General features: G+C 31.7%; 1 protein-coding gene across 15 annotated transcripts in view; it reads left to right on the forward strand.

Moving 5' to 3' along the window:
- hts (adducin 1-like protein hts) overlaps window positions 1-13,151 on the forward strand; it is a 79,583-nt gene that overhangs the window by 35,793 nt on the left and 30,639 nt on the right. For all 15 annotated transcript variants that reach the window (XR_011396243.1, XR_011396244.1, XM_036375681.2 and 12 more), the window contains 4 exons: window positions 7,803-8,089; window positions 8,296-8,770; window positions 10,420-11,155; window positions 11,230-11,353. Coding sequence is in view for 13 of the 15 variants with exons in the window: in XM_036375681.2 (XP_036231574.2) it covers window positions 7,988-8,089; window positions 8,296-8,770; window positions 10,420-11,155; window positions 11,230-11,353 (1,437 nt within the window). In the remaining 2 variants the exon portion in view is untranslated. The remainder of the gene's footprint in view (window positions 1-7,802; window positions 8,090-8,295; window positions 8,771-10,419; window positions 11,156-11,229; window positions 11,354-13,151) is intronic.

The raw sequence follows: 13,151 nt of genomic DNA on the forward strand, positions 1-13,151 counted from the left end.
GAGAAATTGCGATGTCAAATTTGACATGTAATCATATAACAGTCCTGCCAACCTAAGCAAAAAAAAGTATGGCCATATGTCATGTCCTTGTCGAGTTATGGATAAAGTCTCGTTTATATTTGAGCAGGAGGTATGTGATAAATATTTTTTTTGTAAAGAATAATAAATAAGGTAGGTAGGTAGTAAGGTAGTAAAACGCATGGAGTCAAGTAATTTAATAACTTATTTTATTTATTAATTATTGTTTCTCTTTTAAATAAATATAATAAACATTTTTGCATATAGAAGTAGGTGGCAATACTCCTGTCAATTTGTAGTTACTTTTATGTGAATAGGTATTCTTTCTTTGGTAAACAAAATCCAACATTAGCTGGGGTTAAAAACCGTCTAACGGATAAACGGCAAAAAAGAATACGTATTCACTTTTCATAAACTGTTGGTCAAATGTACTATGACCGCCGGTCGACCTCAATATTTTCTTGTGCGCACCTTGGTAAAACAGTAATCACCGCCATCGTGCTCACCATCAGCACCCTGAACAAAATAAATAAACATTGCTTTGGTCTCCCCGCATTGCAAGTGCATTTGCTGCAAGTGCGAAACATACCGGCCCACTGACTCGAACGATACTCACCACTGTCATAACTGTTATTCGTCCATTCAGTTCTGGTGTACCTGCGTGCCTGCATCAATTATGCAAAACGTGTTCTGTGTTTCTTGCTTTTTACTATATTGTTGTTATTGTTATTTTGTGCTTTTTTTACACTCAACAACCCTCGTACTTTGTACGCTTAACTTGTCACCACCAGCGGCTTTCGTTCGTTCTTGGATTGGTTTGGTCTGTGTGCGCCTGGCAGCGGCGGATATGAGCTTGGCGGTTTGATGGTTTGCGGTTTCAGCGGCCAATGTGTATTTGCGATAGCGTGTGTCTTTATATATATACATTGTATGTATGTTTGTATAAATAAAAAGTGAGTTAATTATTACTGCTGCAATCTAAGGCTATAAGCAGTGTTGGCAAACGAAATGTTTAAAAATGCAAATATACGCTCAAAAGTTATTCATGATCTCAAAATATATTTTAGTTTAGTTATATTATCAATACACCAAATTTCTGTGATCGCATTGCTCTAAAGCTTATTGCTTTTAATTTCAAAAATTTCTAGAGCATATATAGGATTTTTCAATGCCTTTTTCAGTGCCTTTTTCAGATGTTGGTTACAATGAGAGTGTTTTTTGTTTTCAAACGCCTTATTTTTGTTTGTGCTTTTAGGTAGGAATTTGTTGACAGTATGTTAAATACTTTATTTTAGTATATTGAAGTTTGTTGTTCACTGACGAGTAGAACGCGAAAAAAGATAGTTGATAGAATTATAGACAATTCTTTAAAGTGTTGATAGTTCGCTAACTTACTATCTGTTCAATAACATACAATTCAGTAATGTATATAGACAATTCGATGTGGTATTTACGACTCGATAAAACTCTGAAAAAATCCGATAACCTACTTTTATAATGAATTGTGGCAATATGTTGACAAATTATTACAATATTGAGATTTTTGAAAGAAATTGATAACATAATGAGGAATGATAAAATATTGACAAATCGATAAAGATCGAGAAACCGATATTAGTCAATATATAACAAAGTTCTCTAATTAAAAATTGGAATCCAAAACTCTCTATCAAGTTCAAATAAAAAACCGTTAATCCTAGTATTGTAATTCAGATAAAAAAAGCTTCCGAAGCTATCCACGCTGATCACAAACACTAAATGGCATTGCCGCGTATACCAAGTAAGTGAAGTGATCGGCTATATTCTTAGCAAATGAGACGTGAATAACGCAGTTTGAAATCGATACAATAATTGCAAAAGAAATAAAAACAGAAGAAAAGCGGCGAACTTAAATGTTTATTTACATTGTGAGATTAGACGTTACAAAGTTTTATTGTAAAATGTGCATCTCTATGCCAATCAGCATCGCTATCGATTACATAACCAGCTGACCTAGCAGTTCAGCGACCGAAGGAGAACGAACGGCTGTTTTCGATTGACTTTGAAATGAACTAGTTTATTAAATCAGACAAATAGAGAAAAATATGCAAATAAAAATAAAACTATGCTAGCCACAACCAAAGAAGCCAAGCTTAAATTGCCAAACGTAACAACACAACGAAATTTAACAATTAGCTCAGGGTAATTTGGAAAATGCTTAACCGTGTGAATAATGTGAAATAGGGAGCGAAAAATTCGTGTTTTTTGCTTTGTCTGCTACACTCTAGTTAGTTAGAAAAACTAGTTTTATTTTTTCATTAACTAAAGAGCAATGCTAAAAGTAAAGTTACACTGAAGAAGTGTAAGTTTTCCACAAATTAAAAACAAGTAAATATTAGTTGGGTCTTTAACTTGCTAAATATATTTTTTAATAATGATTCCGTGCTTTTGTAATTTTTTTCTTTAGAAAGCTTAAGTTTGCGTCTTCCTACACTACAATCCAACAAAGAACTCTTCAACAATTATATTTTAAAGTAGCAAATAAAAAAATGAACAAAACAGACAAGAAAATATTTTTTTATTTAATCAATTCTCACTTGACTACTTTGCTTTTGGGCTTTCTGTTTTTCTGGTTTTCTGTTGAGCAATTGTTGCCTCCAATCAAGGTTCAATAATCAACAATCGATCTCACTTCCACTCTTGGACAGTCAGAAAAATCGTGAAACAATCAAGCGTCCCACCCACCAATCTAACAAATCATTTGCTGTTTCTACTTACCGAACTAACTGCAGACATTTTTTGTCTGTTTATAACTCTATACTTTCTTCTGAAGTCTACAGCTTTTGATTGTCGACTGCTGCTACAAAAGTTGTATCATCGATCAGCCAAATCGTTTGGAAAAAGATGTGCATTTGAACGTTGAATATTGAACGGTCGATTAGGTAGAAAAGTTGACTGACTCATTCGTCTTATTTATATATGAATGTATTACATATAGTATGTATGTATGTATGTTTATAGTCGTATGTTTTTTGAAGCGTTTAAAAGACGCCCACACCACGCGCAACTATGGTGAATTAAACGTGGAAAATGAAAAATGAAAAATGTGTAAAAAAATAAAACAAAATTAAATTAATAAAATAGAAAAAAAATGCTTTAAAATCAGACATTTTTTCTTCGGTTTGAATTTTTTTTGTTGTTTTAATCGCGTCTCTATATGTGGTTACAATGTAATCAAAACTATTAATTAATTTTTATGTTTATAAGATCCGTGATTAATTTTTATTAGTAAGAGTGATTTAGCATTATGTTATTGATTTAGCCATTAGGAATTGACCACTAAAATAAGTTTGGATTAAGATCCAAAATATTTGTTCCACCATAACAGATTTTCACAATTTTTTTTACATAATCTAAAAAGAGAAGTATTAATTTTCTCCCTATAGTCCTACATTATTTTCCCCTAGCAGCATTTTGCATAAACTGGTAACTATATGTTTTAATAAAAATTTAGTTGAAATGTTTTCATTTGTTACGTATATATTTTATGAATTTTCGCAACTTCTGCACCCGCTACCATGGCCCATCTTTTCCTACTATTTGTTTTTCGTATATGGTTGGTCAGTCAGCCTGCATAAATTATTGTATGTAAATTTAAACATAAAATGTGACATATCTCACACGTAGTTAGTGTGACTTGCGGAAGCTTCATGACGATATCGCACCAATTTCCATACAAATATTTTCTGCCCAACAATGGAAGTGAGAATATGTTGCTTTGAGTTATACCCTTTGGCTGCTACAAAATTCATAAAACACCATTAAAATTAACATAGTTTGTTGAAAAAATATGCACAATTAACATTAGTAACTGCACTTTTGCACTATATAAAAATGGCGCAATGCAACTGAACACTCAACGAATGTACCCTTTACATTTACCCCCTTTTTCTCTAACTGATTGCAACATATTTACCATTGAATGACGAATCATATTCAACGAGATAAGTTGAAACAACAACGAATGCATTTTGTAATGACAGTAATGCACAAGTTTGGGTTTTATTGCATATTGAAAGGCTATTAACATTAGTAACTGCACTTTTGCACTATATAAAAATGGCGCAATGCAACTGAACACTCAACGAATGTACCCTTTACATTTACCCCCTTTTTCTCTAACTGATTGCAACATATTTACCATTGAATGACGAATCATATTCAACGAGATAAGTTGAAACAACAACGAATGCATTTTGTAATGACAGTAATGCACAAGTTTGGGTTTTATTGCATATTGAAAGGCTATTAGTTGCAAGACGCACATAGGAACGAGCCCACATAAGAAATAGCGATAGCGAGTAAGTGGAAGCTTTTTGCAAAAAAATTTTATATTTTTGTATAATATAATATAATAAATATTTGAAAAACAGTCTGAATTTAATATTTATTTGTTTATTAATAATATATTTGTTACTATGCAACTTGTGCAGTTAGTTGCCGGTTTCAATTAGTAACGAGAATTATGTTCAACACTATGTAAGTGCTATTGAGTGTCAATGTTGAATAACGAGTGACAACCCATGAATGAACTCAAACGTGAAGTGTTGGTTGTGTTAAACATTTTTATTTGCCTTAATGTTTTTCTCTCCTTTTTTTGTAATTGTACACATAATTGCTGACTGACGCGGTTCGTTTCGTTTTGTGACAACTCACGTGTAAAGGGTAACGGCAATAAAAACAATTGTAAAAATAAAAGAAGAAACCCGTGATAATAAGATAACTTTTCGCAAATGTTTGCAGAAATAAAAGTACTGTTAATAAAGTCATAAAACGTTCCGCTTCCTCGTTAAAACTACATTTTTCCATTTTCTATTAAATGACTATTAGTTATTGTGTTTTTTGTTATCTATTCGCTACACACTTTTTATTTAAATTAATCTAATAACTACGAGTTATTTATAAAATATTGTTTTAGTTAAATTGTTTCTTATATTATATAATATAATGTTAAATTAAATAATTCTAAGTTAAATCAAATGTAAATATATTTTATGTCGTAGTGTGATCTTCCATTTATTTTTGCTTAAGAAGAAGAAGAGATATTCCCAACTTAACTTTAACCATTTTGTTGATAATTTTTCAATAATTTTGTGTGAAAATAAATACTTGATTTTAAAAATTCATTAATTAAATCTGATCACCGCCATGAATGAGTGGTCGCATGATGAAAATTGTGAAAGTTCTGCCAAAAATAGTAATTGTCGCTTCTCATTAATAAATGCTTGGAGGAGTAGCTATCGCCCTCCCCAACATCTGTCATTTATAATTTTTCAACAAGTCTCAAATAAAATGTGTAGCAGACAAAAAAATATCTTTAATACCTAATGTATAAAACAAAAACAACATCAACTTGAAATAAAATGAAATCAAGCATCGGGAAATTCTAAAATAAACATACGAGAAAGTGAATTTTAGCGGCCACCAAATGAATCGAGAAAACAAATTTAGGCAAAAGAGGCGACCGACCGTACCGCCATAAGTGCCCCACATACACAAATACACAGCCAGCCATACATTTTAAGAAAAGTTCGCCGGCCGCAAAGCGAGTGACGTGTGACGCGAGTGTGTTTTTCTGTGGAATGTTTACGTTTAGTTAAAGTAAAAAAATATAAATTTAAATTAAATAAACAAAAAAAAAATATACATATACATATGTTTATCGTTTTGACCGTACGAACGTCCGCGGCTGTTGTGGTGCGTTCTAAAACTTACAAAATTTCTATTTTTGTGCAGATATTTTCCTAAACGTAGCCAATAGGAAACTCAAAGTACAACAGCCTCCAGTAATTATTTAAATGAAAAAAGGAATAAGAATTCGAAAATACAATATATATAAGAAAAAAGTGATCGTTTCAAATTCTGAGCATTATTCTATTGTATATGAGCTGAGAGTAAGTGTGGCCGGCGAAACAGCTGGCTGCTGGTTGAGACGTACGGGATAAGTGCTGTGAGATGTATAAAAAAAATTAAAGATTTGTTCATGTGTTCCACGATTTTATTACATTCGCCAACAGTAGCACTACGACATGTGCACAGTTTGAAACAAATAAATTAATAAAAAATAAAGTGGATGCATGAGAAAGCTAGATTTTATTGCAGTTGAAGTTGGTTGCTGGTGGGTGAAATAGAATGTGAAATTGCGGAAAATTTAATGGATGCTTCGCTGTACTCAGCAATTCACACCGCCTTATGTGTTTACTGAGTAATTATTATTATTTTTTTTTCAATTGTATGCAAATATAGCCTTGAGGGTATTATTTGTGGATATTAAAAGTGTTAAGAAAATGTACGTAGTGCGAGTGAGCTTCTAATCAAGGTTGCGATTTTTTTGTTATTAAACATTTAGGATTAAAAATTAATTGCTGACCATTCTAGTTTCAAGATGTTGGGATTAATAATTAAGTTTTGTATTTGGAAAATTAAAAATTAAATTTTTTGGAGTTTCCTTCCCGGTATTTGGAATAAAACATTTTTTTTTATTTTTCAGTCTTGTATTCGGGATTACTAATTTAAAAATTAATTTTAATTCAGATTTTCAGGATTACAAAATAAAAAAATCCTAATTTTAATGTTTATTCAATTATTTTTTAGTTCTTTACACGTTATTTGCAACCCTGCTTCTAATAGAGAAATATTTGAATGCGAAAGAAATCCAAGAATATATTTAAATATTCATAGTTTATATATATTAAGCACCGTTGCAATATAATTATTTTGAAATGTCCCATAAAAAGTAATAAACGATAAAATAAAATTCAAACTAAGTGAAAACCTCATAAAGCCAAGATTGTAGAAAGTTATTTTAATTAAAATTATATTTAATTTAATTTATATACATACATAAGTATGTATAAATATGTCGCTTTTAGCGCAAACCTTCTATATGCCACACCGCTGAGTGTATTTCTGGTTTTATCTTGATTGTACGCTTTAACCTATAATAATATAATCTTGCGTACTTTGACCCAGCTGAAAGATAATCAAAAACAAATAGTTTACACTAGCTTCTACCCACCTTGTCAACGATGAGTCAATAAGACCAATTGCAATCTGTTTGTGCCAGCTTTTAATTGGGGTCAAATCGTTCTCTTCCACTCACAAGTTCTCTTTTCATAACCAGTTGCTTGAGTGACTGCGAATACAGCAACATTGTGCTCTTATTTTAGCCAATTATTCTTGCAACGCAATGCATTTATCGAAAGAGAGAGATATGAATGCATTGAGGAAGTGTTCCTGCTGTATAAACTATATTTCACTGTTATTATAGTTTATACTCAGGCGTGCTTTTGTCGATATTCTCTTCTCACAACTACCAAGTCGTGTTTGGTCGCGCTGTTGTTTTAAGGTCACTACCGACGAAGAGAACGACGACAATGAATGTATCTTTTTACATTGGACTTATATGCGCTCATCCTTTTTGAAATCATATCCTTTTCATATGCTGTTTGTGCATTCTTCCTCCAGCTTAATACACATTTTCATAGCAGACGTCCTTCAGCCTTGCATAGACGTTCAGTCTCCTGCCAAATGCATAGGCAGGTGGTCGGTCGGTTATATTGACAATAAGTTAGTGGGCGTTTGCGTTTAGAAGATTATTTGAGTGTCGTTTATTGGCTTTATCGCATCTTAATGCATTCGTCTGTCTATGATTGAGTATGTGTGTATATGCTTGTTTGTAGCTTATATTATTTATTTATATTTTACAAATTTCTAACAATACCTCTATTTCTTTATCATTACAGGGTTTTTTCAGTCATTTAAGGAAGGATATTAAAAAAATTTAAATAAAACAAAATCAGCAACGGTAACAGTCTAAATTTTTGTGTAGCAGACAGCCATTGAAAAATATATACAGAAACAGATATTAAAATTATATATATAAACTTATATATAACAGCCATAAATAAAAGTAAAAACAGCTACAAATATGACTGAAGTTGAACAGCAGCCACCGCCACAAAATGGCATAGACCTTTCCGCTGCCGAAGAGGATGATAGCAGTAAAGCGCGTCCAGCCGATATTGAGCAGGTATGAGTAATATGAAACACACTCTATACCGTAAGTGGCCTAGCAGCTGAATGAATGAGTGTCCACAGCTGCATCGATTTTTCCCACTCGTTCAATTAGTCTGATTGATGGTCACAAATTACTGACCATCCACGCTTCTTTGCCAGATTTAATGAATTAAAATTAAAAAATTTTAAATGTCATTTCATTATTTAATTTTTTTACAGGATATGCGCGAAATGGAGCGTCGCAAACGTGTTGAGGCCATTATGGGTTCGAAACTCTTTCGCGAGGAATTGGAACGCATCGTGGATTCTGCACGTGATGGCGGCGGTATACTGCAACAGTTATCGGACATAATGGGTGTACCGACATCGACGCGTGTCGGTAATGTCTTCAAGGCCACCAATTGTATGCTGCCAATTAATGATATACGCGGCGTTGAATCGATGGGTTATGCTAAGGGTGAAAAGATTTTGCGTTGCAAATTGGCTGCCACATTCCGTTTGTTGGATCTCTATGGTTGGACGCAAGGGCTGGGCGCACAAATTACCGCTCGTCTCAAGGTCGACCAGGAGAATTTCTTGGTGAATCCGTACGGTATGATGTATCATGAGATCACAGCGTCATCACTGAACAAGGTTGATATGCAGGGACAGGTTGTGGAGCAGGGCACCACCAATTTCGGAGTAAATAAGAATCGTAAGTGTGTCATTAAATTAATATCTGCATTTAAATAATTGTGGAGATCATATTTATTTATTGAAAATCTCACATAAATTGTAAAGCACAAAAATGAACTAAAAATTACACAGGAACAAGTTAAATGAAATAAAAAATTAATTTTTTTAAATCCTAAAGAAATTATCAAAAATAAAACAATTTACCTATATGTAGATAGTAAAAAACAAAAAAAAAACCAAACGAAAAAAGAATAAAAGTACACAATAACATAATATGTTTATCTTAAGAAATAAAGAGAATAATAAATAAAAAAAGAATAAAAAATTAAAAAAGAATAAAAAATTAAAAAAAGAATAATAAATAAAAAATAATAATAAATAAACAAAGAATAAAAAATAAATAAAATAAAAAACTCAAAAAATAAAAAACTAAAATAATAAAAATAATAAAAAAATAAAATAAATAGAAATAATAAAAAAATAAAAATAATAAAAAAAATAATAAAAAAACAAGAAAAAACGTTAACTTCGGTTGCGCTGAAGCTATAATACCCTTCACAAAAACAAAGCCCCTTACTAGAACTTGATTCCAAACGTTCAATTTGTATGGCAGCTATATGATATAGTGATCTGATCTGACCAATTTCTGTGGAGAATAATTTGTTGCCTTAAGCAATAACTCGTGCCTAATTTCGTGAAGATACCTCGTCAAATAAAAAAATGTTTCATGCAAGCACTTTACTTCGATCGTTCAGTTAATATGGCAACTATATGCTATAGTCATCCGATCCATACAATTTCTTCGGAGATTAGATTAATGCTTAAAATAATAATACATGCCAAATTTCGTGAAGATACCTCGTCAAATGAAAGAGTTTCCCATACAACTACACTTGATTCCGATTGTTCAGTTTGTATGGCAGCTATATGCTATAGTGGTCCGATATCGGCCGTTCCGACAAATGAGCAGCTTCTTGGGGAGAAAAAGAAGTTTTAAAATTTTCAGATCGATATCTCAAAAACTGAGGGACTAGTTCGCGTATATACAGACGGACAGACGGACGGACGGACAGACAGACGGACATGGCTAAATCAACTCAGCTCGTCACGGTGATCATTTATATATATACTTTATATGGTCTCCGACGTTTCCTTCTGGGTGTTACAAACTTCGTGGCAAAATTAATATACCCTGTTCAGGGTATAATAAAAATAAATCATAAAATAAACATAAATATAAAAAAGGAAAAAAATAAATAAATATAAAAAAATTAATTAAAAAACTGAAGAAAATAGAAGACAACTTAAAAATAAAAATTAACAAGTTAACTAGATAAAAATAAACAACACGAAACCATTATTACATAATAATATTTATATTAAGTAAAATAAAATGAAGCTAATAATGTTGAATTAATTTGATTATGGTACTTATAAATGAATCTGTTATTTTTTAATATATTTTAAATGCTTACATTACTGAATATAAAATTGTGGCAGTTTAAATATTTCTAATAAAAATTTTACCCAAATTTTTTTTCCGTTAATTTAAGTTTAAAAAATTTACAATATGTTTATTTTCAAAATATTTTCAGAATCTAATTGTTTTTAAATTCATAGTTTTCAATTATACATTTTACTAATAATATATTTGGTCGTCTCCTCTAGACTTTGCCCTGCACTCGGTGGTGCATGCTGCCCGACCAGACATCCGTTGCGCCATCTATATTGGATGCACACCTGTCGTTGCTGTTTCCTCGTTGAAGGTTGGTCTACTGCCATTGACCCGTGATGCTTGTGTTTTGGGCGAAGTGACCACACACTCGTACACGGGCACTCAAATGGATGCCGATGAACGTGATCGCTTGGTGCGCGCACTTGGTCCCAACTCCAAAGTATTGATACTCAGTAATTATGGTGCATTGTGTTGTGGTGAAACCATCGAGGAGGCATTCTTTGCTGCCAGTCATATTGTGAAAGCCTGTGAAACACAATTACAACTACTGCCAGTTGGCGTGGATAATTTGGTATTGATACCGGAGGAATCACGCAAAGCTATTTATGCTGAAGCGCGCCGCCCACCTGAGGATTTAGAGAAGAAATTCGCCGCCGCTGTGGCCACAGTTGAGGCAAATGCTGCCGAGGCCGCTGCAGCCATTAGCGAAGCTGGTGGTGCTGCTGTTACCGTAAAGTCCACCACCGGGGCACCGAAGTGGCGCGTAGGTGGTGCTGAATTTGAGGCACTCATGCGTATGTTGGATAACGCCGGTTATCGCACCGGTTACATTTATCGCCATCCGTTGATCAAGTCGGATCCTCCGAAGCCGAAAAATGATGTTGAGCTGCCACCAGCGGTTAGCTCTCTGGGTTATCTACTCGAAGAAGAGGAACTCTTGAAGCAGGGGTGAGTGGAGAAATATTTAAAAATTCCGCGAAAAAATGTATAACTTAATGGTGTGTTATAATTTTTATTTGTAGCATCTGGAAGAAGGGTGACCTACGCAAAGGTGGTGATCGCAGCCGATGGCTTAACTCGCCAAATGTCTACCAGAAGGTTGAGGTACTGGAAACTGGCACGCCCGATCCCAAGAAAATTACAAAGGTAGAGATTATTACTTTTGAAGATAAATTTGAAGCAAGTCAGAACTAAAATAAAATAAAAATGCTATGAAAACCTTAAATAAAAACACAAAATCAAAAGCCCCACTAATCAACCGTACCAAAACAGAAGAAAACGAATTATTATAATAATATTTATGAAATAACGTAACTAATTCTTATACAAAATGTAGGAAAAAAATTTTTGGGGTTAAAAAGTTTGCTAATTAGCTCTTACCAACATTTAAATATGAATTATAAATGTAGCTTTTATAGAAAAACAAATACTGCTAAAACATTGCTGCCGCCGCTCAATTTTTTTCTATTAATTAAAAATATATCCACTGTTTGTTTTATTCAACTGAATACCTAAACGTGAAGTCGTTATATGTTTACATTCTTATTTACAAATTTTCTTCAAAAATTGTTTAACGCGAACTCAAATTAAACATTTAAAAATGAATTAAAATTGAGCTGATGTTTACTAAATGATTATTATATGCACATATACTTTAATTTTTATTTTGCTTTTATGTTTTATTTTTATAAGTATTGCTGTGCAAGTTTTTGTTTTCATGCAGTATACTTTGAAAAAACTGCCGTGAATGTTTTAAGAATTTAGAGAACTAGTCGAAAAGACTCAATTAATTTCACCAAAAAAAGAAATAAAAGGACTTGATTTAACACTTACGTATTGAAAATTTTCTAAGCGCCTTAGTAAAAAATGTAATATGTATAGTAATTGTATTTATTTAATTGTATTGGTTTAGGGAAGAATCATTTGCTAAGTAGTCTAACATTTTGTGTTTTTTTCTTTTGGCTTGTTTTTTATACTTTTTATTTGATAAAATTGCAATAATTATGATTTTTTATGCTTTATGCTTATTTTTTAAATATATTTGTAACTGTTATTCTTATAGTTTTTCACATTAATAAGTTTTCTTCAATCTGCCTTATACATACATATTGTGAACTTACTTAAAACTTATTTCCAATATAAATTTTTAATTTTTATTATATCTTGACAAATCCTTTACATATTTTTGTTTAGAAAAGGTTAGGTATTTTCTATTTTTATTAAAAAAAATTTTATTAATTTATTTAAATTTTTTTTGATTTTTAACACAACGCAACATTCCATTTACGATTTTTGCTTAGCTTCAAACCTCTTTAGATTTTCATAGCAAGCATATTTTAGGTTAGGAAAGCGCATTAAACTTTAAAAATTACAATCAAATAAATAAAACTGCAAAATAGTTTTCAAAATAGCACAAATTACTGTGAAATGTGACCGAAAAATATGTGTGCATATTGGAATGAGGAAGAAAAAATAAATCAATTCAATTGGTTTACAACATATTTTTATACATAAAAATAGTTCTTATTCTATGAAATAATTTTTAGAATTATTGCCATATTAATATTTTTATTAAAATACGGTCTTTATACATATATTTTTCGGTCCATTCTCGCTTCATAGTGTCAGCTAATAAAAGCTCCTGCCTATCTAACTATAACCTTATATAAACAGTTGAACACAGTTTACAAGATAACCATCCATAATAAAATTACTTGATTAATTTTACATTTATTCAATTAAATAAATAATTGCAATTTATTGCGAGAAAATTACAAAAAATATGAATCACATTAATTAGCTAAGTAAATGCTTTCATATGTGTTTGTGGAAAAGTTAAAGCAAAGCAAGTGAAATACATAATAATATATATAAATGAAAATAAACCAATCGAAACAAAAAAAAATTTCTTTTTAATTACCACATGCCCAACCAAAACTAAACT

This window comes from Bactrocera oleae, chromosome 4 (genome assembly GCF_042242935.1).
Source record: "Bactrocera oleae isolate idBacOlea1 chromosome 4, idBacOlea1, whole genome shotgun sequence".
In the NCBI taxonomy this organism is placed as follows: domain Eukaryota; kingdom Metazoa; phylum Arthropoda; class Insecta; order Diptera; family Tephritidae; genus Bactrocera; species Bactrocera oleae.